We start from the raw sequence: 27,555 nt of genomic DNA, 5'->3' as shown, positions 1-27,555 counted from the left end.
GATTTCATTTAAAAAATCAAAGGGGGAATGACGGGCTGGGAGATAATTCAAAATGGTAATTTGTCGCATTTCAATGTTACGACATAGAAAGATTACATTGTTTCAACAGATAACTAGCCTGTGTTGGGAGTAACGCGCTACAAAATAACGTGTTACAGTAATCAGATTACATTTGTCTGTAACGCAGTAGTATAACGCGTTACTGTTGGTTCAGCAATAATTACATGACAGTTACTACGCACAAAATGATCACGTTACTTGCGTTAACGATTTCGAATTGTCCATTTCGAATTGGTCCTTAGCAAATTCAAAAAGTATGCTTTTCTTATATTGTACTTCTTAAACATATATGTAAACAGATATTACAAAGTAGTATTCATGTGTTAATGAGCCCACTTTTCAAATAAACCAATTAAAGTTGATAACATTTTCTAACAAATCTTATTTGCATAACAAGCTTGAAATACACCCTTCATATTTCCCCTTATTAAAATCAATCTGAGGCCTCAGTTTTAAGGAATAAGCTCCCAATACTGGCTGGTTTGTTTTCTTAAAGCATATTCAAGTATCAAGCATAATTTACTTGAATTTGAATTGATTTAGCTAACTTACAAATTAACTTACGAGGCAGTATACCTCACATATATTGAGGGGCCAGCCTCTCATAATGTTTTTTCTGTATGTGGCCCTCAGTGTAAACAGTTTGGACACCCCTGATATAGACCATTCATTTATTACCAGAAAACATGCTTTATATTTAAAAGAATTCGAGATATTAAAATGGAAATATACAGCATATGGTTGAACCCTTGGGAAATAGATAAATAAGACTTAGAAATAAGTAGGGGGAAGCCAGAAGCAGAGTATATCTAATCCTGCCTATCCATAGCACGTGAAGTCCCCAGCTGGAAACCTCTCCCTGTGACAATCTTGTTGCTCTGCTGGTATCCCTCTTTGATCATCGGACTAATAGTCTTGACCCGGGGTTAAGACGGGCCCGAGAGACAAAAGGCCAGTTAGCAGTTTCCAGCTCTGACACACCCCGCCTTGATGTGACACGCCTCCGGAGAATCACAGCGCAGATTATAGGGAAGTTAACTTATGTGGTTGGCTGGCATGAGATTTAAGAGCAGTCAAACCGAAAGCCAGACATAGTACGCTGCCAAAAGGATTAAGCTCGGGCTACACACTGCACACCCCCCCCCCCCTCTTCCTCACCAACCACCACCTCAACCTCCCTCTTTCTCTCCCGTGCTTTCTTCCTCCCCACCTCACACCTTCTATAGCACACGCACTAAGCTCGGTTTTCATCTACTCCACATCCCGGAGCATATACGGGAAGATGGAGAAAGGGAGGAGGAGACGGGGCAAACGGAGAGGGGAGATAGAGAGGCAGGAAAACAGGGGAGAAAGGAGGTGATGAGGGAGGAAAGGGGAGAAAACAAGGGAAATGTGAAAAAGTAGACACAACTAGGACAGTCTTATGTAATTTCTCTCATCCTTATGCATGCATGCACATAAAAACACACACAGTGATACACACTTCACGCTCCATCAGACAGACAGACTCGCACATGCTCATCACACACACACACACACACACACACACACACACACACACACACACACACACACACACACACACACACACACACACACACACACACACACACACACACACACACACACACACACACACACACACACACACACACACACACACACACACACACACTATCCCAGTCCATCTGATTGCTGCGGGCCGTAGTCTGAAGGAGAGCACAGTAGCAGTGAGTTTTGCATTATTGACAAATGTACAACTAGCACTACAGTAGCTACAGCAGAGCTGACCAGAGTGCTAAAACAAGCAGAGCCCCATGCTGGATGCACATTGGAGACCCCTTACGGTATGTCTGTCTGCATCAACATCCACATGACTCTTAAAGGGACAATTCACCCCAAAGTAAAAGAACAACAGCATTTTGCTCTTATCTGCAGTTCTATTTATTAATCTAGATTGTATTGGAAGTTGTTGGAGATATCAAGATATCTGCCTTCTTTCTGATATATTGGAACAATAACTTCGCCTGTCGGGCTTGTGTCTTTCCATAAATAAGTACCTGGTTAATTAAGCTAATCCACAGACCTTGTTGTAAGCAGTCATTTAGGGACAATTTGTTTCTACTGAACTAATAAGCCAACCGTATCACTCCCCAAAAGGAAGCGTGTATCTATAGGCGCTTTCACACCGGAGTACCTTTCCCCCCGAACTAGGCCGATGGGGGGGAGATTTGGTTTCACACCAAAAAGGATCTGGAACTAGTCCCTAGTTTGCGCGAACCTTTTCACCCGCAGATAGTCCCTGCTAGCAAGGTAGTACTTTCCTGGGGAGGAAATGGTTCGTGGGTGTGTCGGCCACGCTAACAATTTCTGATTGACTGGGCGAATTGCAAACCACTTCCTGTAAAACTCAAAAAAGTTTTGTGAAGCCGCCATTTTATTTGCTCGCATTAGCCCAGTGGTTGTCAAACTTTTTCTGTCATTCCCCACTTTGAACAGGTGGGCCTTTTCAAGCCCCACCTGTTCCTCATCGCTCCAATAAAATGGTAGGCCAAGCTTGTTTTTTACAACTAGGCTATATTAAATAGATAAAAGTGTGTTCTCTCTAGCTCTCTCTCTCTCTGTCTCACTGGCTCACAGAGGCTTTGTGCTCCTCCGTGGCGATGAAAGCTTGCGTTAAAAAATAATAATAAACATAGGCCTATTTGTAAAGTGGGGTGACACAAACGGGATTTCGAAAAGTGTCACGGTTAAACTCCTTATGAAGTGGTGAGGTGCCACTCCACATTTTTTTTCTTCCCGACTGCAACGCTGTCGTGTGTGTGTGTGTGTGTGTGTGTGTGAGAGCGTTTCACATGTGTGTATGAGAGATTTTTACATAGGCCTATGTCAGCGGCAACGGATTCATTTCAGAAGTAGGGCGACCAAAAAGTGCGTGTGTATGTGACATACTTGCCAACCCTCCCGATTTCATTGCCCTCTCCCGGTTTCCTCCCGGGGTCATATTTATCCCGCATTTCTCCCGGTTTCTGACTAAATCTGATTTGTGAGTCACGACCTGTTTCATTCTGATTCTAACATAACGCTCCAAATGTTACTGTTTCCACTCGGACTTCAATATAGCTACACCATTGTTTGGTTTCCATGGTAACGCGTCTCTTTAGTAGTGCGCGCAACTGAAAGTCTGAGAGGGTGTTCAGCATGGGGAGGAAGATAGTCAGAGAAAACAGAACAAGAATGGACAACTCTACCCTCTGCTCACTCCTTTCCTTTAAATTAAAGTATACAGGTCCAGCCCACACATATGACAGCGCAGTTGCTCCATCATTCCATCACTTATTTTTCCTGCACATTATGCTCTTGTTTGACAAGCAGAATGTTGACTGGTGTTTGACTGAAGTAAGCACGCTTTTTTTGAACACGTACACTCTCTGTGAAAATGAGACTTTTCGTGGCTGTCCAGGAGGCTTGGGAACTTTTTCCAGTTATTAACTCCTGTATTTACAAAGCTGTCATCTCCACATTTGGAGACAGTTACAAGCCGTTTGACAGCAGCAAATCTGCATATTTCACAGAAGGCTTGTTTAGTGGTTTTTCAAAGAATTAACCACTCTCTGTTTTTGTACCATTCTGCATTGAAGTACCTTTCTCTTTGCCCAAACGATCTAACGGTATCCTTTTTATCAACAATTAGCTGTGCAGCTTTACCCTTCTCAATGTCCTGACAACAAACCTCCACGTAGTCGGAACCAGCCTGTTTCGGCTCAACGATGCCGGCGGTTTTGACAGTCTCAGCGGTCGCAGGGCTGCTGCTTTGGGGTTAATCTGGCTGCGCTGGTTCTATGGTTGAAGGGACAGGCTCCGGAGTTGTGGATGTCAGGGATGTGACATTGAAGTTGCTGAAGTTCAGTTTTGTTTGACTGTATTTTATTTTCTTATGCGCTGGTTCTTCTGACATGTTTGCGATATCAATAGCTAAGTTTATCCATCTAGGTTAACGGCTGACACAGAACAACGTAACAAAGAAACAAATCTAAGGTTTTGTTATTGGTTGTAATGTACATGGATACATTTGAATGGTGTGACAATGTCCTATTTGATTGGATTAAAATTTACATATTCTTCCTGTTATGTTTGCTTGCTTTATTTTACCTAAGGCAATATATGAGCCTCTGTCGCTGCCTGTAGCTAATTAAATTGTCTTATCATCTCCTCAATTTGCAAAAATAACAAAATATACACAGCTAGATCAGATCGCGTTCTTTTTAGATGCGACTTTAGAGTAGAGGGGAATTATTGAAACGGGATGTACAGTGTTCCGCAGCATCCACCGCTGCGAAAATGTGGGGCTGGGCTGTGAAGTGGGGTGGCCAATGGCCCCTTGGCCCCCCTGCTTCCGCTGCCTATGTCTGTAAATTATTTTGGTTTCAGTTGTGTGTGTGTGTGTGTGAGCAGGCTCGGATTGGCCATCGGGATATTCGGGACTTTTCCCGGTGGGCCGCTGCCGTTGGTGTGCTGATGCCTTCGTTGGGCCGCTGGCTCTGACATAGGTGGGCCGCGGACTTTCACAACGCCGCTGTGAAAGTCCACCGCCGTTGCGAGTCTCCGGCTGTAACAGACCGCGAGGACCCGGGTTCGATTCCGGCCTGAGGTCCAAAAAAAATATTTAAAAAAAAAATAATAATAATAATCTCACGTTCATCTCGTCCATTCACAACCCATCCATCACATCTCTGCCCCACACTTTGAGAAACGCTGCATTAGCCTTATGGCAACACAAAAGAAAACATGGGAGCGGTGGAGTGATGAGGAGGTGCCGTTGTTACCGAATAAGATGTGGGACGAACAACTGGTGATATTCTTTAACGGTATAGGCCAGGGGTCTGCAACCTTTTTGACCAAAAGAGCCATTTTGCTCCTTTTTCCCAAAAATGTTTTTGTCTGGAGCCGCAAAACATATTTCATAGCTTGATAGCTAATAAAGTTATATTTATTGTTATATCAGACAAAAACTACAGTTTTTTGCATTTATTAGGCTATTTATTACATTATATAAAATTATATAAAAATTCCTTAAGACTTTCTTACAGAGTCCCTCCTCCAACACACACGAACACGCATCATCAATGAGGCCACGAGATAAGTTTGTGCACAGATGGAAGGCTGACAGGCAGTTAGGCCATCCAGTTATTTTAGCCGGGCCGGCTAAAATGGAGAGACAGCAAGCGCATTTCGTGGCATCTGCGGGCAGTGGCAAGTACTTCCGGCATCTGCCACGGAGGCCGCTACTCCGTGGTATCTGTGGCAAGTATATGCCACAGATGTGGTATCTGTGGCAAGTATATGCCACAGATGCCACAACTTGCCGTGGCAAGTATATGCCACAACCATGCCACAACTTGCCGTGGCAAGTATATGCCACAACTTATATATGCCACAACTTGCCGTGGCAAGTATGTGCCACAACTTGCCATGGCAAGTAAATGCCACAATTTAAGAGTTAAGAGAAGGTTTACGGTAGCTGCCACTCGCCTTCCGTGGCAAATGCTGATATTTAAACCCGTATTTATCACATAAAATGTCGCTGTTTTGGCATGACTTTATCGGACTGATCTGTACACAAGACTGATGATCTGTTACTGATGGTCCGATCATATTTTTCAAAAAGATTAAACATTATATGCTCTATAGATTTTACTTGGAGAACGTGGTTTGTTAAAATAAATAAACGTGCTATTTTTAGGATAATACTCAAGATATATTATTAGTAAGTTGACATAAAGATCTAACATTGTTGACCAGAGGTGGGAAATAGGCTAACTTGTATACTCAAGTACTGTACTTGTGATTTAGAAATAGCCTACTTGTACTTTAGTTGAGTATGTAAATGGTATGTTACGAGTACTTACCCCACTACAATTCAGAGGTAAATTGTGTAATTGTAGCCTACTCCCCTACATTTATTTAATACGCTACCTTTAGTTACTTACTACAGATTCTGATTAATGATGATACATATAATCAAGTCTTAAATCAGACTTTATAGTTACTCCTGGAGTAAATTCACAAGATACCCTACTACAGTATACAAAGTCATTAAAACTAGCTGCACCTTTACCAGCTTTGAGAACACTTTCATGATCAGTCATTATAATGAAAACATGTAATATGCACTTTAAGTATATTGTTATGCTAATCATTTTTGCGCTTTTACTTGAGTAACATTTTAATGCATGACTTTTACTTGTAACAGAGTATTCCAACATTTAGGTTGGCTACCTCTACTTTTACTTTTTACTTCACACTAGAACCGCCAGGGGTCGCTGTATAGCCTACCTAAAACCACCAACGTGTCAAATGAACGAATACATTGATTTTCAAGGTACAATGTTATTTTATTTATCATACTAGAACACAATGAGTGTTGCCACTAATCGCCGTGGCATGTGCCTTGGCATTTGTGGCATCTCCCACAAGTATATGCCACAGATGCCACAACTTGCTGTGGCAAGTATATGCCACAACTTGCCGTGGCAAGTAAATGCCACAGATGCCACAACTTGCCGTGGCAAGTATATGCCACAACTTGCCGTGGCATTTGCGCATGCTGAACGGGAGTTGCCACAAGATGCCAGAGTTAAGAGAAGTTTTACAGTAGCTGCCACTCGTCTTCCGTGGCAAATGCTGATATTTAAACTCGTATTTATCGTGTAAAATGTCGCTGTTTAGGCATGACTTTATCAGACTGATCTGTACACAGGACTGAATATCATTCTTAATGTGATACCAAGTCCATCTGAGACCTGTGTATACCTTCAGACAGCCTACAAGTGAAGCACACGTTGTTTACTCACAGTTTGAAAGCAGCGTCTTCAGCTGTGGAGCTGTGATCCGCCCAGGATAACTTGTGATACGACGATCTGTGGCTTGTTCACTTGTCAGTCTTATATTTGTCTCATGTATCGTTATTAATATGATGTCGAGTTGATTTGAGACCCGTTTATACTTTCATACCGTCTGTTAGTGAAACATACAGTCTGTCTGAGTTATTTACACCCATCTCCAACGCAGCATGGAGAGCTGTGGTAAACTGTGATCCGCTCAGATTAAACTGTGATAAGAGTTCTGTGGATATCAACCAGCGATCATGTTTAATATTACAGACTACACACATGTATCCCTTATCAAAACGGTATTCTGCACTTTGCCGCACTTATCCAGATCAAATTTGACTGTTTACTCGTTTTGCAAAGATAGAAGCAGAAATGTCATTGCTACATTTGCAGGGATATTTAGAATTTAAAATGCTGCTTGATCGTTAATTTTGTTCTCGGCAAACAATATTATGAGCTCTTTTCAAAATATTATTCAGTGTCCATCGACATGAAAATAACAAAAAAGTTAATGCTGGACTCAAACCCAAGTCCCAATAGCAAAAATCCCCTATCGCCATGCGCGTTATAAGTGAGCCACGGATCAGTACGATGTATTTTATCATCACAGGTTATTTTCTCACATTAACATTGTTAAAAGAGTCAGAACAATTCAACCCGATCATCTTTTATAATGTGAGCGAATGTATGTACACTTTAAGCCATATAATATAAATATTATAGTAGGCATTTGCTTTGAAATAGTATATACTGACTGAGCCTCATTAAGACCCACCGAGATCAGATATCCTAGTTTATCAGCCTGCGAGCCTACATTATGTTGTGATAAGTGGTCATTTTACGTATTATGTATTCTAGTGCACACATTAAGTTCACATATGCAAATCAGGCCATGTGTTTCGTTATGTAGTAGCTATAATCATCACCTGTCGTGGAAATACAACAATAACAAGTAATTCATATTAATATTACCAAGTTACACAGAAATAGATAAAACACATGAGAACAAAGACCACATGGATAAACGCATACACGTTAAGTTAGAAACGAAAACATGTTAACAACAGTGTGAAAAAGTATGAATATATGTGTTTCTATTTCTCAACGTAGCCTATGAGTACCCTCGTCATTCAGTCTCGCTGTATCGAAATTTAACCAAGTAAAAAACTGTCACATCTTATCTGGATAAGTGTGGCAAAGTGCAGAATACCGTGTGTATAAACACATGTGTGTAATCTTTAATATTAAACATGATCGCTGGTTGATAACCACAGAAGTCGTATCACAGTTTAATCTGAGCGGATCACAGTTTACCACAGCTCTCCACGCTGCGTTGGAGATGGGTGTAAACAACTCAGACAGACTGTATGTTTCACTAACAGACGGTATGAAAGTATAAACGGGTCTCAAATCAACTCGACATCATATTAATAACGATACATGATACAAATATAAGACTGACAACCAGAACAAGCCACAGAAGTCGTATCACAGTTTATCCTGGGCGGATCACAGCTCCACAGCTGAAGACTTCTCCACGCTACTTTCAAACTGTGAGTAAACAACGTGTGCTTCACTTGTAGGCTGTCTGAAGGTCTCAGATGTACTTGGTATCACGTTAAGAATGATATTCAGAAATAAGTCTGGCAAAAATAAATGGTTTAAATGATTTATTCAAGCTTGCAATGTTTTGAACACACATCCCCAGTCACCTCATGTGTCTTTTTGTAGTCCTCGCTGTACGCGTCCGCATATCGGCATCGCAACCACAACCTCACACACTGGTACTGAATGTGCATCAAAGTGTTCCTATGGAGCCAAATATACCAAAAGATTTATGTAAACGACAGAAGAAGCGATCGAAATGTGTATTTCCTGGTTATTCGACAAAGGCCACGCCCCTGATACATCTGCCTATACCGTTATAGAATATCACCAGTTGTTCGGCCCACATCTTATTCGGTAACACCGGCGCTTCTGGCGATTTACTCGGAAGACAAGACCCAGCAGCTTAATTTGTCAGAAGCATTTTGACAGGTGATTAATCACTGCAGCGAGCGTTACCTGCCACTCTGATCCACTGACCCCCCCCCTCGCACACACATTCTTACACAAACAGGAAGTCAAAGATAAATGCGGCTTAATTTGCCTAATCCTCCCTCGGGGACATAGGGCCGTTTACACGGAGACGGAACGGGTGTTATCCGCTACAGTTCTCTATCGTATGTACGGTTCGTTCACACGAGGCCGTAATGGAACCGCGGAAAAAGAACCGCGGAAACGGAGCCGCGGAAACGGAGCCCTCATACGATAACGGGTCCCAAGGTGGGTAGATCTGCGGACGGAACGCTCTGGGGGGTCAACGCCCCGTGTGTATACCCCATACGCCATAGCCCCGCCTCTCCCCACCTCTCGCTTATTGTTTAGGTGTCCTTTGACACGCAGGCAGTCATATCATTAGCTACAAGGTCCTTACACACCAATCTGACACCAAAGAACACCAAAGAACACCAAAGAACACCAAAGAACACCAAAGAACACGTCCCGACGGAATGTCGCCTCACGTATCCTGCGTCTTGGCCATGTTCCGCACTGGAACACACCGCAAAGACTTCAACCGACGGCCAAGTTGCACGTACGAACTACGCATGCGTGAGTGGCAATAACTCTCCGTACCAGCAGGCATCGGTAGTGTGTATTCGTCATTCAAAAGAGGCAACAACCGGAAGTCAGACTGTGTGATACACCGAGAGAAGAAGAACAGACTGCGTGATATAAAACAAACAACAAATAGCGTGTGCGTTCCATTTTCACTCTACAGCGAGAAGCTCATGGGGCTTTCCCGAACCTGTGTCGAGAGCTGGAGTTAAATTAAATCTCAGATTTCTCATGCACTGATTCGCTAAGCTGAACAGCCAATCAGAGTGATTTCTTTGGCCGACAGCCTCCCGATTCGACATGTCGAATCGGCGGCGGAAGGTGTCGGCACGGCCAAAAAGACACGACGGTGCAGTACACACCAAGACACACCAATCTGAGTAGGTTGACACGAGGCTCATCGACGGCCCGACATCTATCGACGGTGAAAATCGGCTTGGTGTGTAAGGACCTTAATCGGACAGGAGAGAGAGATCAGAGATCAGCTGCTGCTGACGGAGACAAGCAGCTCTGCATGATCACCTGCAGCTCCGCCCGCTGAGATGGAGCGGTGAGCGGAGCAAAACACACACTTCAAGTTAGATCATCACACTTAGCTATTTTAATTACCTCTCAAACTACCTAAACTAGTTATAAATATGTTTATTTTTACTGTCGGGTCACTCATTACTGGATCAGCCAGCTGTCAGGAGAGTGTGAGGAAAAGAGAAACTCTGTGTATTATTCTTATATTCTTATATAGAGTCGTTATTAATTAGTTTTAAAGCTCAATAAATAACAAAGAAGAACTTTGACCGGCACTTTTGTAATTTTGTCCGGAAGATTTAAACTTTAACGGAAACCCTGCCGCCCGGTTCCCTTGTCCCTTGGAAGAGCCCCTTAGCCTATCATGAAAATGTGTTGGAGCACTAATAGAAGCGTGAGTGTTACATAGTGATGTGACTATGTTACCGAAGTAAACATAGGAGTTCATTCGACGTGTTCGAGGCAGGCGGGGAGTGTATGGGAGAGAACACAAAACCTTGCACAAAAACCTTTAAACACACTACAGGAAAGGGAGAACCCCAAAAAGCATAATAGGGCAAGATTTCTCCTAAAAATACAACAACATTAGATAATGCCTCATTAGAAAATGTAATGACTTAACTTACTTAGCTTCATGGTAGTATCTATAATGGGGCTTTCACACCAACACGGTTCCAGGGCCGGTTCGGAGCTAGAGCCTGAAAAGCACTGTTTTTTCCAGTTCACACCGCAGCGGGGCCGCAAGCTCTGGAATCCGGTTCGTTTCAAGCAACAAAACATTGTTGGTCTAGAAGCAAGAACCGCATACGTCACGCTTACGTCGGAGGGGGACGAGATTAACCTGAGCTAACAGTTAAAGGCGAGTACGGCAAATAAAAGTTGTAACAAGCAGTAGTGCTGAGCAAAGTGACTAGAACGCAACCACACACTTATAAAAAAAAAACACACTTTATAAAGTCAGGCAACACTAACCAGGCTTTGTGTGATTCTAATTATTTGTACCTTACTTTGACCATCCGTTCGCTGTCATTGATCATTGTGGAGAGCAGCCGGACGTTTTGTTTTGTATTATAGCAGCTATCGGATGGAATCAATACATGGGCTGCACAGGTTGTCATGTCCGACTATCACAAGTAGAATCATAATGAAAAATATGCCGGTAAAATGTGCCTGGAGAAAACGGCTTATGCCACAATAGGACAGCAACAACAAGTGGTCAAGATATTCAGTTTAGCTTCGGTTGCTATGCTAACATCACCCATTTTATATCAGAGAAACTTTAATAACAGCGTTGTGATGCCAAACAGCGTCAATTCATACTGAAACACATTCACTTATGGGGAATTGGGGATATGTATCAGCTGCTTGTGTGACAGTCAGACAGTGAATACTTTACAGCAGCAGCTGCCGTGTGAGCTAACCCGGAGCTAACAGGACAATAAATAAAAAATAAAAATAAAAAAACGGTTCCGAACCAGAAAAGCTCTAGCACGGAGCTAGAACGGGAATCACGTTGGTGTGAAAGCCCTATCAGTTAATATTTGTACCTTGCAAAGTTTATTGAACTCCACAATACATATCGTTAGAATTTGTTTTCTGAAGATGAGTTATTTAGCAAAAAACTATGTTTGTATGGCTGGTGACAGAATTCGAGACACTGGTCAACTTTTTCTAACTTCTTCTAAATGGAAATAATGTTCAATTTCCAGAATTAGAGCTAATGCTATCAACTGCGTATCAGAAACATCGTCAAAGATGTGTGAGTTTCACTTTACTTCCACTTAGACCCATGCAGTAGTAAACAATACTCTGCGAGGAAGCAGCATCTAAAAACAAACACCTCCTCTTTCTCCCTTCACGCTGTCTCCCTGTTTCACACATAAACCTCCCACACAACAGACTTAATCATGTGTAGCCTTAAGTCTGGCACTCAGAGAGAGTGTGTGTGTGTGTGTGTGTGTGTGTGTGTGTGTGTGTGTGTGTGTGTGTGTGTGTGTGTGTGTGTGTGTGTGTGTGTGTGTGTGTGTGTGTGTGTGTGTGTGTGTGTGTGTGTGTGTGTGTGCGTGTGTGTGTGTGTGTGTGTGCGTGCGTGTGTGTGTGTGCAGGGCTATTTATTTGAATTTGCCTGATGTCACTTTCCTGTAACAACAAAGGTTAAATACAACCAAAAAAGGCAAGGGGAGACACTTTGACAGGGGGGACACCGCAACATCTCAATTTTAAACGTACATATATTGGGTTTGTTTCATGGAAGCATGTCATACAATTGCATATTTACTGACAGAACATCCTTATTAGGATACATTTTTTGGCTTTGGTTTCTGTGACCTGATCCTGCCGGCATTTTCTCTGGTTTCCTCCACCTGACCTTGAATGGCAGCAGGAAGTGTCCCGATTCAACTGTCAGCCCCGATCACACACTAGCTGCTCATTCGGTTTCACACATGGACACAGACATTTCTCCGTCAAACATGCACGATCACACAAACACACACATACACACGAGTGGAAAAAACACATACACAGAAGCTAAACTGGAGCGTTCAAAAGGCCTCAGGCTCGCTTGCAAATTCAAATGCACGGTTTTGTGCCACAAATTCCCACGAAAACACACACAGTGCTTCTCTGTCAAAGACACACACTGCACACAGAAAGCGTGGGCGAACACACACTTACAGATCTTTTTTAGCCTTTGAATGTGTTTATGATCTTGTGCAATTTTGTCAATACGGCTCTTTTATTGGATCTAAAATTGCGAAAGGACGTCCCTCATGCAGGAAGCTATATTAGCACAATTATTTTAATTTTTTTTCCATCTTTATTTCGAACAGATTAAAAAAATAAAAAATAAAAAATAAAAAATGTGAAAAAACAGAATACCGTATTGTTAAAATACAGTATTTATCCACATTCATGATACAAAAAAAGTCTTCATATTATTAATAATAGTAATAAAAAATTATATGTGTCCGAAAGGGAATAAATTCATATTATTGTTGTTGGTTTTTATTTTTTTGGTACTCATTGATGTCTGGTTTATTGCCCAACGCAAAGGAAACATGCATTATAATCTGAATGGAATATGCATTAATATTATATGATAACATCCAAAATGTGATATGTTTTAGAGTAGTTATAATTATTGGATTATTACATTTTTTGCTTAATAACTATTGTTGGTCTATCAATACCATTTAAGACCACACCTGATATTGTGTGGGAATTTGACATGTATTTTACAAAATGCAGAACTATAGTTGGGTCTAGAACCTCAATTCCGTGACCATTCTTCTGCTAAGATGTTTTGACACTTGATTTGACATCATTGGACCTTTTATAAAAAATATAGACCCAAGGTCCCTCCCAAAAATCCCGGCAATTTTTGCTAGAGGGCCAAATCCAAGATGGCTGCTCGCGCCATCTTAAAAAATTAACTTTTGAACCAGAGCGCCTAGAGTCATGTGTAAATGCACTTTTTGGGGTAAGTCGGCCACAAGGATTCAATTTCTGACATCAGTTTGGTGCGATGACATCGTTCGGACCCACAAATCCAAGATGGCCACCATCCGGTCGAGAAAATATACACGTTTTGAACGGGAACATGCAGGATCACGAGGTACCGGTCACGGCAGTAGAACAAGCCCTCACTGTTATAAACTGAAGTATATATATGTACTATATATGGGGGCGGAGCTTCCTACAGGCGATATAGGCGTTTGCCTAGAGCGCCACCCAGAGGGGGGCGCCACAAATAAAAAAAAAAAAAAAAAAAGTTTGCTTGGCGCAGTTTTGGCTCTATATCTGCAACCATTATTTAAAAAACAAAAATAATAATCTAACATAAGGGAAAATGAGCCAAAAATCTAAAATGGTTGGTCGGTCTAAGAGCCTCAGCTTTAAGTGTTCACAGTCAGAACATGCTAGAGCGCTGTGCATTGATGGGTATCTGTCAAGTGTTTTTAAAATTGAGCGTTGAGGAAAGAAAGACTAACGTTAGAGACATGTGAAGAGGCAAAAGCCATCGGGGCGCAGTATAAAAACAGAAGAAAAGAAGAAGAAGAGAAACGTGCCAAGTTGAAAGGTAGGCTATGCCATTTTGATTGTATTGTCAACATTAGCGAATGGATCATGTAATCTTGCTAGTTAGCCAAGCCAACGTTAGCTAGCCAGCGTTTGTTATTACCATTCAGTAGAAACTGTCATAAGGCTATTTTTGTTGTGTCATGAAATAGAAATATTAGTAATAATAACAATGTTAGTTTTGGTGTAGCGAGCTACACGTTAAGTTTACCTCAGAAAGCAGATTGACTATCCGAGTCAAAAATTTGCCAAATTCAACCCTGTCATAATGTGCGCTAACGTTAGCTAACTAGCTCAGTGGTTCTCAACTCCAGTCCTGTTGAATGTTTTCGTTCCAACCCAGAACTAACACACCTGATTCAACTGTTCTAATAAGATAGTCATAGCTCTTGATTAGTTGAATCAGACCTGTCAGGCTGTCCAAATGCTTACTAACTAAATAATAGCTACATTTAACAAATGGAAATTATTCTTAATTTCTTATCTGCCCCCATATCAATATCTAATACGTAGGCCTACTTGTGTTTCTTATAGGGATTCATGAGTATGCCGCACGATATGGATCATAGCTTGTGACAATGTCCAACATTCCGTGTATCCTGCAGTGTGGAAGGGTTTGCAGCAAAGCCACCGATGCCATTACCTCAATTGAAAAATGGGACACTCTAAAGAACAATACAGAGTTATGGAGCGGTCTTGACAAGTTCGGAGACGTCCATACATCCATCGACTGGGATACAGGTCCCGTCGGACACTGTGTCCATGATACATGTAGGTTGACCTTATGCAATGCCACAAAACTGGAACAGGCCAACAACAGACAGAAAAAACGAGTTGTCGATGAATGCCAAGCTCAGTCTTCGTCTACGTCTGACATTAGTTCCACAGCTGCAACTCCATCTTTCAAGCGGCTGCGATCTAGTCTAGGGCTGATACACGATAAAAATAAATGTGTGTGGTGTTGTAAGACGGAGTCGGCAAAACATCCAGAATCAAAGTTGGTCCTGATTTCGTACGATCATGCATGGGCAGCGTTCAAGAGCCATACGGTGGCTCTGGAAGATGAACTAATGCGCGACAGAATCAACTGTCTGATAAATTATGCAGCTGATCAGCCGTATGCACTTGAGATCAGATATCATCACAAATGATGTTCGTAACTACCAGAGAATGAGTGAAGATGACAAACTTCCCCACATGCACAATGTCACTCTCCGTGAAGCTCAGACAATTTTCTTTGATAACATCAGAACAGTTATCTTTGATGAACATGAACTAAGGTCACTGCAGAGCCTCCTCAGAGATTACAGCTCTATCGTTTCTCGGTATGGATTCCCAACATCTGGAGTCAAGTCATCCTACATCAAAGATATCCTGACCCGGGAGTTTAAGGACAAGATCGGCTTCCACTCTCGCCCTCAGAGAAACCAGAGCGACCTAGTCTATGACACGTCTGGGAGCGGTTCATATGTCGAAGCAGCGATCTCCTCTATTGGTGTCAGCAGTGAGCAACTGGTGCAAAATGTGGCTGCGCGGCTCAGAGATGATGTCAAGTCCATCAAACTCGTCCCATGGCCTCCACGAGTCGAGGAGCTAGAGGAGGAGGAGGAACTCCCGCCTCTCGTTTTGCAGTTGCTATCGGCTTTGCAGGGGAAGCATGGGGTAGATCTGTCTCCAAGCACACTTTCTCTCACCTCTCTCATCACACAGTACATTATAAAGCGACCCACCACTACCGCCATCAATGCCACCGTCACCCTTCACGGATTGACTCGTAGCAAGGAGCTGGTTGATTCGTACTACAAGCTGGGCATGGGGATCAGTTACCCGAACGTGCTTCTGCTACGTGATGTTTGGACAATGCATAACCTTGAGCGGTGCTCGGTCTGTCCGGCAGAGATCGCTGAAGGGGAACCAAGCATCAGTATCATCGACAATGACGATTTTCGGAACGATACATTGACAGGAGGAGGTACTTCACACCGCTGTAATTGGATGTTTCTGCAACGCGAAGAACGTCTTGTACATAAGCATGAGGCAAACACCCAGGATGAGCAACCGCGGATCAAACATGCCAAGACTGTCTCGGACGTGCTGACTGAGAAGGCCTCTGAGATGCAAACGGTTATGCCATATAGGACCGTCAAGCGTGGCGAGCCTCCGATCCGTCCTAAGCCTACTACTGTCTCATCGAGTACTGAGCCTCAGCGCCAGCGAAGCATTATTCATGCCCTTGCACGTGCTGATGTGAATGGTGACCGCCCTGTTGCAGCCGAACAGAATATCCCTTCGTACAACGGGTTTCACGCTGGATTGAATATGTGGCAGGACAAAAGCAAGGCTTATTTTCATACATCTTACAATCAACCGCCCGACAAGTCAGTTGTGAAGGACGTCATGGACAAGCTGGTTACCATCATAGCAACTAAGCACATGCCCTTTAACTTCTTAGTTGGAGATCATCCCGTGTATGTCCTCATCACCCTGCTCAAGGCCGAAAACCCAAGCAAATTCAGTGCCATTGTACCTTTTCTTGGTCCCTTCCATACACAGTGTGTGATGATGAGTGCCATCTACAAGCGGTACAAAGGTAGTGAACTAGGTGAAGTACTTGTCGCGGCTGGAGTTATTGCCGATGGCTCCGTCGATCGTGCACTGAAAGGCAAACATTATAAGAGGGGGCTACGCTGCTTGCGACTCATGTACGAGGCCCTTATGTGTCAGCTGATGAAGGAGAACCTCGGGCCCGACCTGGCTGATGAGACGAGGGAGAACCTTGACATTCTGAGAGATACGAGTCAATCCGAGGAATCCCGCGCTGATGCTCATGTGGCACTAGAGAATGATGCTGACCTCAAGAGCCTTGTCACCAACATGTTCACCCACGTTGAGGCCAGTGACATGGCAAACTACTGGAGGGATTTCCTGTCCATGACAGACGCGCTCATGCAGAATGTACATGCGGTCCATATATGCAACTGGGATGAGTATGTGAGCTCTCTACGTGCGATGCTGCCATGGATGGTAGCTTACGACAACAATAGATATGGGAAGTGGCTGCCAGACTTTTGGGCGATGTTGACAGCTCTCCCTGCAGATCAGGTTGCGTTCCTTCGTACTGACTTCACCCAGTCCATCACAGGCAACCCCTATTCCAACATGGCCTGGGACATGTGGATCGAATGCACCATGAACAAGGGTAGCAAAATGAAGTCTGGTTGGCTCTCTATCCTACAGAATGAGAAGCAGCTGCTGGTGCACTCCAGAAACGTGAACAATGTGGCCCAGATCCGGGCAGCTCACAATGCCCTTGCAAACCGAAAAAAGACAAAGAGGAAGCACACGGAATACGGCCCCAAACGGATGCGAGAAGATGAGCAGTGTGTGCAAGACCTGGTTGAATGCATGCATGAGTTTGACACCTTCCCGTTCGATACGGCCTCAACCACCCTCCGTACCTTGCAGTCGGCCATGCCCGCCTCTGATGAGCTCGTTGCAGACTTCAACTCAGCCCATGCCGCAGGGGAGAAGAAATTGACCCACTTTTTGGAAGAACGGGTATTCAATAAGAATACCTCTCTTCATGCACCCGTCCCTCTGTGCAAACGATTGACGTTTGCGAAGGCGTTAAGCAAGGAGAAGCCATCAGATGAACTCAAGGCGAAAGCTGCAGAAATGGAGCGAAGCGCCCTCAAGGCAATGATAAACCTGATTGAGGGCAGTCAACTTGTGAACCTCCCCGAGTTGCTCGAACATCGTATTGTCGAGGAGTGTGTGCCATTATTTAACTCCAACGGCACCTTCAGAAAGACACAGAAGAGCATGCTCGTGCAGAAGCTCTCTCTGGAATCTGTAGATCTGCAGGAATCATACATCGCTCTTGTGGACATGGGCATGATCTGGAGGATGGCAACTCCATCAGCAGAGGATCGGCGGACGCAAGATGGCAACCCATACAAGTGGTCGGACTATGTCCACAAGCTATCATCTATTATCCTTGCACGCCATCATAATGCTCACCGTATCATATGTGTGAACGACCCGTACGACACAGCATACTCGACGAAGGATGACGAGCGAGACCTGAGGGTACAGGGAAACACACATGTGCCCAACACCTACATGAAATTGGGTGACGCATTCCCCACTGCCAGAATGTTCAAGACGCTGCTGTGTAGCTCCAGCAACAAGGGGCGGCTGCAGAAAATGATATGCAGCTACCTGACCGATCTTGCACAGAGTGTTGATGTGGAGATTGTCTACTCTGTCGGCTCCCACTGTACCAACTTATCAACCCAACAACCGATGCAGAACTACAGCTTTGACCAGTCTGAGGCTGACACTGTCCTGTTCTCCACCTATGTAGTTTTGCGCGAGTCAGGCTACAGTGGTCCAGTTGTCATCGATGCCACTGATACTGATGTATATGTTGCGGCAGCACTTATCTCACAGCAGCTGCCAGGTATGCTCTGTATCAAGAGGAAGCAGGAAACGGTACGCTGCTGTGACATGACAACTGACATGATGGCCGACTGTATTGTGCAGCTGCATTGTATGACAGGCTGTGATGCAAACTCAGGCTTTTACGGCAAAGGTAAGAAGTCTGTGTATGACCAGGTGGCGAAGAGCCCTGTTGCCCGACAACAGCTCTCGCGATGTGGAGATAACCTTGCCCTGACAGAGGAGGTGCTGGAGCAGCTCTTTGCCTTCACACGTAGCATCATCTACGGTGACAACAAGAGCAAAACCATGGCTGAGGCCCGTGCTGCTAAATGGAGGACCATCAAAAAGAAATCCTTCATCCGTCTCCCTCCGGATGCCGACAGCTTGCGTCAACATTGCCTCCGTGCCAACTACCTGGCGTATCTGGTGCGCCATCCATCGCTAAAGCACCATCCCTCACCAATCGGACATGGTTGGGAGCTGGTTGGTGGTTGCTGTCGCCCTGTACGTCACACGCGACCCGCACTCCTGATGCATCTACCTGCACCAAGGCCAACTGAAGAGGGACAGGAAGATGAGGAAGATGAGAGCGATGATGATGACGAAAATCGAGTTGCTGCTGTCCAGAGAGGCGATTCATCGGAATCGGAGGATTCAGAATGTAGCGAGGCAGGGTGCTCTGATTCAGACTGATACGGACTCTCAGTGTCATATTGATAAAAAAAAAAAAAAGCAGAATTGTGTTTCATTTGTGTTATTGTTCAAAACTTGCCATTTCTCGAGGCAGCATTTTTGCGTTATTACATGTTGTTTGAAGTGTTCTCATTTGCTAACTAGTCAAGTTACAGCTAATAAAAGTATTTTATTTGAAGGTTAAGTAGTTGTATATCTTGTCATACATTCTTATTTCATGGTAAAATATTAATATGCAGATTATTTGCTTATAAGTCGATCAGTACTCAAAACGTGTGTAATTTCTCGACCGGGTGGCGGCCATCTTGGATTTGTGGGTCCGAACGATGTCATAGCGCCAAACTGATGTCAGAAATGGAATCCTTGTGGTCGACTTACCCCAAAAAGTGCATTTACACATGACTCTAGGCGCTCTGGTTCAAAAGTTAATTTTTTAAGATGGCGCGAGCAGCCATCTTGGATTTGGCCCTCTAGCAAAAATTGCCGGGATTTTTGGGAGGGACCTTGGGTCTATATTTTTTATAAAAGGTCCAATGATGTCAAATCAAGTGTCAAAACATCTTAGCAGAAGAATGGTCACGGAATTGAGGTTCTAGACCCAACTACTACTCTGCAAGTTTTAAACTTGCTAGATTTTCTTTTCAGAAAAGAATTTATTGGTGGTTGAATGTGAAAAATGTCAAGGTACTTTATACGATAATTACTTTATTATACGTTTTGTATAATGTGCAACAACAGAGAGATTGATGCTTTATTATCAGACTGTAAACAGTTTGATAACAGTCTTGTTGTAACTATTTTCCTCTTTTAAAGCTGAGAATGCCACAGTCCCTCTTCAGTGTTTTCTGTGATGGAAAAACAGTCCCAGAATTTGAATTGAGCTTTACACAAGAAGCATTTTAAAGCAGAAACTTACCACATGGAGAATCTTATTTTCTGTCTCGTACACAGTGCAATCCTGTAAAACGAGAGGAATACAGAAAAAGAGAGAAGAAGGAAACATGAGATGGAGAAAGCATCTATGTGAACATCCGCACGGAAGACAAATGAGACAGCAGGGGGAATGATGGATGACTTTTTCTTTCTATGGAGAACATCAGCAGTCAGCTATTTCATTTTCTAACCGTGTGCATTATGCATATTACTTTATAATCTAGGTAGACTAAAACATTGGATGACCAGTTCTGGATCTACTCTGCTTCACGAGCCTCCGCAGGATTTAGACACTACATTATTTGAACATGACAGATTGTTATTTAAGGATAGCTGATACTTAATCTATTTCTGGGAAAGCAGCCCACTGAATCCACCAGATGTGCATGGTGATGGTTTATTCATCCGTTTGATGCATTAGTGCGGGCGGTGCTGCCACCTTTGTCTGTCTCGCTGCACCCTGGCAGCCACATGTTCATTTGGCCCATTGTTGTACCACGGTAGCCCATTCCTCCTCCCTCTCCTCTGGCCCTTTTAAAGAGGGGATGGGTTTTATCTGCTCGGCTCCAGGACTCACTCCGGGCACATGTACAAACACACACTCACACACTCTGAGCAGGCTCTTACAGGAAGGAGGTGGATGGAGTCCAGGAGAGCAGACATACTTTCTGTCCAAACAATGAGATTTCTGCAGTATCAGAGTGGTGGTGTGACACTACAGGCAAAACCATTGTTTTTCCATGAACTAATCCATTTTAAGCATTTAAGCTGTCTTTTTTCAGACTAGTGGATAGGAAACATCCAAAAATAATAATGTAGGTGTTTTTTTAACTGATATTGTCTATTTGCCTGTGTAGATTTCTCCTAAAAATACAACAGCATTAGATAATGCCTCATCAGAAACCACAATTAGTCATTGTGTGAGTAAGTAAAGTAAACAACTTCATGGTAGTATTTATTAGCTAATCTTTGGAACATGTAAAGTTATTGAACTCCACAATAAAAAAAAAATGTTTTTAGAGGTGATTTTCTCAAAATGTGTTATTTAGTGAAAATTGATGTTTTTGTAGAGATATTTTCTCTACAAAAGTGTTGACTCAAATAAGTCAACATAATCAAACATTTATTTAGAACCAATGCTCTGGAAATTAATAAAATGACCACATATTTACTATTTAGCAAGATAATACCTAATTTGCACGTTTAAAAAAATTAGTTAATAAGGCCTGTTATAAAAAAAAGAATGGTCTTTATTTAAGTAATGAACTGTAGAAGTTGTATGGTGATAGCTATTAGTTAAATATGTGTTTATATATATATATTGATCCGTAGTGTCATATCCATAGAAATAGAATAGGAGATGTTTGGACATTGCCATTAATCAATGGTCAATCAATGGTCAGAGTGTCGGCAGTTTTTATTTGTGTCATTGCCACCACTGCATATTGAGTGAAATTAGTAAAATGAACAACTTAATGCATAAAAAACCATTGATGTTACTGTCACAAGATTTAGCCAACTAGTCAACTTTTCGCTAAATGGGGCGAAGCCTGCGAGCTAGTTCAGGCAGTCAACTCGAGCACTTATGCTGCATTCATACATAACGCCCCTTGCCACTCTACAACCAACCAAACAGAGTCTCCTTAATAGAGAACCGCAGTGACGCGTCCTAAAACCCAGAAGTAAGTTAGCATTTTTACAACATCCGGTTCCTTCGACAAAAAGCAATGCAATTTCTCCATAGGATTTTGGAAAATAGCTCCAAATAAGGTCTGTGTTAGACACAAATTGAAGAGACAGATCACGTTTTGTTCTACGACATTAAATACACCAGCAGTGACCCCACTGGTGATTTTTGAAGAGTTTACGTGTCTGAAAAACGATGGTTGTTAACATGTGGCTGAATAGGACTACAGAAGTTGTCCAGGCCGTTTTACGTCATTACACCGAACACGTAAACACTCCTAAGTTTGTTTGCCCTGTTCTGCTTGAAAGCAAGTACCTGCCTCCTGCAAACTGTTCAAACAAACGCTTCAACTTGTACCATTTAGAATCTGCATGTTTGAATATGGATCTTAAGTTGGCGTGACGTTGAAGCAACGACCCTGCTGTAGTTCGTTTATAGCATAACATTAGCATTTTGCTTCTGGCGACTAGATTTATGATTCGAAAATTATAAAAGTAGGGTAGGCATGTGGATATTATCCGGCTGAACAAAACGTGATCCGTCTCTTAAATGTGTGTCAACCACAGGCCTCATTTCGAGCTATTTTCCAAAATCCTATGGAGAAATTGCATTGCGTTTTTGACGAAAGAACCGGAAGGAGTTTACTTTCGGGTTTTAGGACGCGTCACTGTGGTTCTCTATATGCCGCTCTATTTAACCTGCCAGATCTCTCTCCATGCATTGCTTGTTGCTGCTATTGCTGCAGCTACTCTACGTCGCTGCTGCTTGCCTGCCCCACCACCACCCCAGCTTCCACCTGTAGGCTCGGGGTTAGTTATTTAATCATCACTCATCGTGCTATGTACATTATATATATGAAGTGATGATGCCCGAGCCTAGACGCCAAACTCAACTATATGCTGCTTCTAATAAACATGTTAAAGAAACACGTGAGTTGTCTGACTGAACTAGCCATCTAGGTTGCTAATTTTACCAAGCTTCCAGACTTTGTTAGACTGATAAAAAAAAATAAGCCAAAGAACAATCCCTTACCCTAACCCTAACCCACTGGGTGTAGTTGTTCCTCTGCCTCATTCCCTAATGTCTAAAACGGACAAGCTAACATGCTGGCTAGCCCACCATCTGTCTCCTGAGCTTGGTGTGCTCTCTTCCTGTCAAACTGCAAACACACCTTACGACACCACTGAAGTGTGCTGTAAAATGATAGCTAGATTTGCCTAGCATCAGGAAATGAAGGGATGGGCCCTGGCTCCACCAGGGCCCACAAGTTAAAGAGTGGATGTGGTCTAACAGTGAGTCAATGAGAAATGTGCCTAAGGCAGCTGGCATACGTTCCACTTATGACTAAGTTCTGACCTTTATTTTATTAGCGTAACTTATACTCTATGAATATATTGCAATGAGTAATGCATGCACCCCCATGTGTTTGTGAAATCACCTGTTGTACGATGGTGGTTAATTCTAAGCAGAGCTGCACAATGTTGTTCTTCAGTAACGAATACTCTGTCACACTGGCAAATGGAGACCTGAAAGGCAAAAATAGAGATCATGATCAGACAAATGCATCTGAAACCGTAAACATGTGGTAAACGTTTGTAGAACTTTGAATACAATTATCGTCATGATCTTATTTTACATTTCGCTATTTTTATCATCAAAAGGTCCTGTGGTGGAGAATGATGTTTCCTCCTATTCTTCTTTTTTTTTGTGCCTCATTTTTGTTTGCTTTCATTTTTTTTAAATGTCTGAAAAAAATCTAAGGTCTCACAACCACTTTATAATGAATGTGAACAAAAGCATATTGGGCCATTGTATAAAAATAAATGAGCGCATTTCTGTTTTGAGGAGGTGATTTTTGCTTGGTGTTTTTTTATTTTGTTGCATTCATTTTATTTGCTAAGTAAGTCTGTGATTCTAAAAGCTGTAACAGGGCAGTGAGAGAGGACAATAAAAGCTGTTCTGTTTTCCTCTCAGAGCACATGAGCATGTGATTCAGACAAACAACAATATTTAGTTTTATATCATGGCCAGAAGTCGATGCAGCCAATAAATCTTCTAAAGCTCAAACATTGCTATATTTGTATGTGTCCTCAGTTTCATCCGGCTCCATCAGCTGAACTTCTGTCAGGAACAACATCAAAAACAATCCTCTTTACCCATGTATTACTGATTTTATCATATCATGTGAGTTAATAAGGTTTTATTGTTGTTTAACTTTTGTTCCAGAAGGAAGTTATAATGTGTTCTTATTATTTTGTCCACTGCCTGGTTTGCCATTTGTAGTCAAATAACTAATACTAAAACATCAATATAGGATTTACATATTTATTTTACGTGATCATTACATTAGATTATGATACCAAATACACAGCGGGAACAATATGGGGTTAAATATCTTGGACACTGGGGATCGAACAACTGATATTCTGATTATATATGCACATTAAACCCCCCATCCCTACTTTATTTAAATTCTCTTAAAAATGTATGGTCAAATAAATGTTACCTGTCGAGCCAGGCTAGCAGGTTCTTGGCTGCACCGATCAGGTCCACCACGGAGGTGAGGAAGTCGTTGGGTAGCCTCCGGGAAGCTCGTCCATCGTAGTGCCCGCCCCTCCGCCGGCCCAGGATGAAGTTCTGGAGGTTTTTCGCCGAAGCATTCAGCTTGTGTGACAAAGTTCTGAGGTTCTCCGTCTCGAGGCCATAGTTCTGGAGGACAAACAGAGGGATTCATTTTAGAAGTAGAACCACATGCAGGTGTTGCTGCTGCTAAGCTAACATGCTACTTTTGTTGCACAGTCTGCGTCAAAGACATTGGCTTTAGGTTACTTCTGGAAGGGATATATTTGATCAATGGTTAAAGAAATAGTTCTGGAAACTTTCTGTGAGTTAGATAAGATCAGGGATGTGCAAATGGGCCATGCAGTCTTTTTCTCCTCTTTTTGCGGCCCTTAGATTCATTTATAAACAACGTAATTATTTTTTTACTTGTAGTACTGATAACATCCACTAGACTCCTAGTTACGTCGCGAGCTGCGTACACGATTTCGTTCGGCAGCCAAATACCGCAAAATAATTTGTGACGCGTTTGTGTGTATTGTGTTCATTTCCCGGGAAACACTCACAAGAAACACCGGCTGTTGTCATGCCTGGGCAAAACAAGTTTAATATTCTAAAAGCCAAGACTTTGTTTATTTGAAATCAGATGAAAACAAACTGTCACGGACCCTGCCATGTTATCTATGATTACTATACGCTTTTCATTCATAATTTCAGCGGCAGGGATGGGGAGCGGCACTGAGGAACAGCAGAGGTTGATAGGTGTCTGTGTTGACATACCCCTTAATAAGTGTCTTAGTTTAAAGTTAGACAACTAATGTCTGGGTTAGTGTTCATGACTTCATGTTTATGTCATCTTAATGGTTAATCTTAATGCACACACATTTTCCGTGCTTTCCAATAGTATAACATAGTTTTATTTCACTGTTAAATAACCTGTTCAATACAAACATGCCACTTGTAAAAATTAAATAACATTTCTGTGAACTGATATTTGTTTAGTGAGCTTATTAGAGGATGTTCCCAAATGTCAATGAAGATGTCAGACTTAATTTGTTAACAATTACATACAATACATGGAATTTGTGTGAGTTCCAAATGAATCTACGGCCCCCTGGTGGCCAGTACATACATGATGTGGCCCCCACCACCATCCAAGTTGCCCATCCCTGATAAGATGATTGATACCGCTCTTTTATATGTCATTCAGTCTCTATTGAGTTGAAGTCAAGCTGTGGTTAGCTTAGCCCACACTTGACTTTAAGTATCCATAAACACAAAAGAATAACATAAAACCGCTGTAATATATATACTTTCACATTGATCTTTCTAAATATGGATTACCTTTTGACAAGTTGTATGGGTTTAAGCACTAAAAGTAGCTACAGTCATTATCAATCAATCAATGTTTATTTATATAGCCCAATATCACAAATGTTACATTTGTCTCAGTGGACTTCACAGTTTGTACAGAATATCAGTATGACAATACGACACCCTCTGTCCTTAGACCCTCACATCGTACAAGGAAAAACTTCCAGAGAAAACCCCACAGTTTAAAGGGAAAAATGGGAGAAACCTCAGGGAGAGCAACAGAGGAGGGATCCCTCTCCCAGGACGGACAGACGTGCAATAGATGCCGTGTATAAATTGAAAAGATAATACATTTGCAACATAGGTAGTCCAAATGTTTGGAAATGCATGTGTGTATAATAAGAAGATGAATCCACGAGGATATCCATCCAGGACTTATGATCCAGGACCACAGCCACGACTCAAGATCCAGGACTCGCAATCCATGACACAGGACCGCAGGATCATCCATGACTCCGGATCCCGGCGTATATAGACACCAAAAAGAAAGAAATTTGGGGAAGCTGGGTTAATCGGAACATGAGAGTACACAGGTATAGACAGAGAGAAGGAAGAAGTAAGATGTCCCCCGACAAACTAAGCCTATATCAGCAAAACTAGGGGCTGAATCTAATCAGCCCTAACTATAAGCTTTATCAAAAAGGAAGGTCTTAAGCGCACTCGGATAGGGTGTCTGCCGTCCGAACAAAAACTGGAAGCTGATTCCACAAAAGTGGAGCTTGATAAGAAAAGGCTCTGGCTCCCATTGTACTTTTAGAGACTCTAGGAACAACCAACAACCCTGCATTCTTGGAACGCAATGCCCTAGTAGGACAATAGGGTATAATGAGTTCTTTAAGGTAAGATGGCGCCTGCCCATTAAGGGCTTTGTAGGCGAGAAGAAGAATTTTAAATTCTATCCTGTGTTCTATAGGGAGCCAGTGTAAGGCAGCCAGAACAGGAGTAATGTGGTCCCTTTTCCTAACTCTGGTTAGTACACGAGCTGCAGCATTTTGAATCAGCTGAAGCGACTTGACTGACTTCTTGGTACACCCTGATAATAAGGAGTTACAATAATCCAGCCTTGAAGTAACAAATGCATGGACTAGTTTCTCTGCATCGTTTTGAGGCAAGATATGCCTGATTTTTGCAATGTTACGTAGATGGAAGTAGGCGGTCCTTGAAATTGATTTTATGTGGGTGTTAAAGGATAAATCCTGATCAAATATAACACCAAGATTCCTTACAGTCTCACTGGAGGCCAAATTAATGCCATCCATAGTTAATATATCTTTAGATAATTTGTTTCGTAGATTCTTCGGGCCAAGTACAATAACTTCAGTTTTGGTCGTGTTTAACATCAAAAAATGTAAGGTCATCCACGTTTTTAAGTCCTTGAGGCAGTCTTCAATGTTATTTAGATGATTAATTTCATCAGGCTTGATTGATAAATATAGTTGAGTATCATCCGCATAACAATGAAAGTTTACAGAATGATTCCTTATAATATTGCCTAACGGAAGCATATATAGGGTGAACAAAATAGGTCCAAGCACTGAGCCCTGTGGCACTCCATGGCTAACTTTGGTTTGCATGGAAGATTCATCGTTGACACGTACAAACTGAGAGCGTTCAGATAGATAGGACCTAAACCAGCCTAAAGCAGTTCCC

The 27,555-nt window shown here is 42.5% G+C and overlaps 1 protein-coding gene across 1 annotated transcript in view; it reads right to left on the bottom strand.

Moving 5' to 3' along the window:
• Positions 1-27,555, bottom strand: part of LOC307033414 (connector enhancer of kinase suppressor of ras 2) — a 119,072-nt gene that overhangs the window by 32,855 nt on the left and 58,662 nt on the right. The window contains 3 exon segments of the mRNA XM_079671880.1: positions 20,269-20,310; positions 23,411-23,498; positions 24,479-24,681. Of these exon segments, the coding sequence (XP_079528006.1) occupies positions 20,269-20,310; positions 23,411-23,498; positions 24,479-24,681 (333 nt within the window).

The sequence above is a fragment of the Notothenia rossii genome, assembly GCF_949606895.1.
Source record: "Notothenia rossii genome assembly, chromosome: 3".
NCBI lineage: Eukaryota > Metazoa > Chordata > Actinopteri > Perciformes > Nototheniidae > Notothenia > Notothenia rossii.
This window is presented reverse-complemented; position numbering and strand designations above follow the sequence as displayed.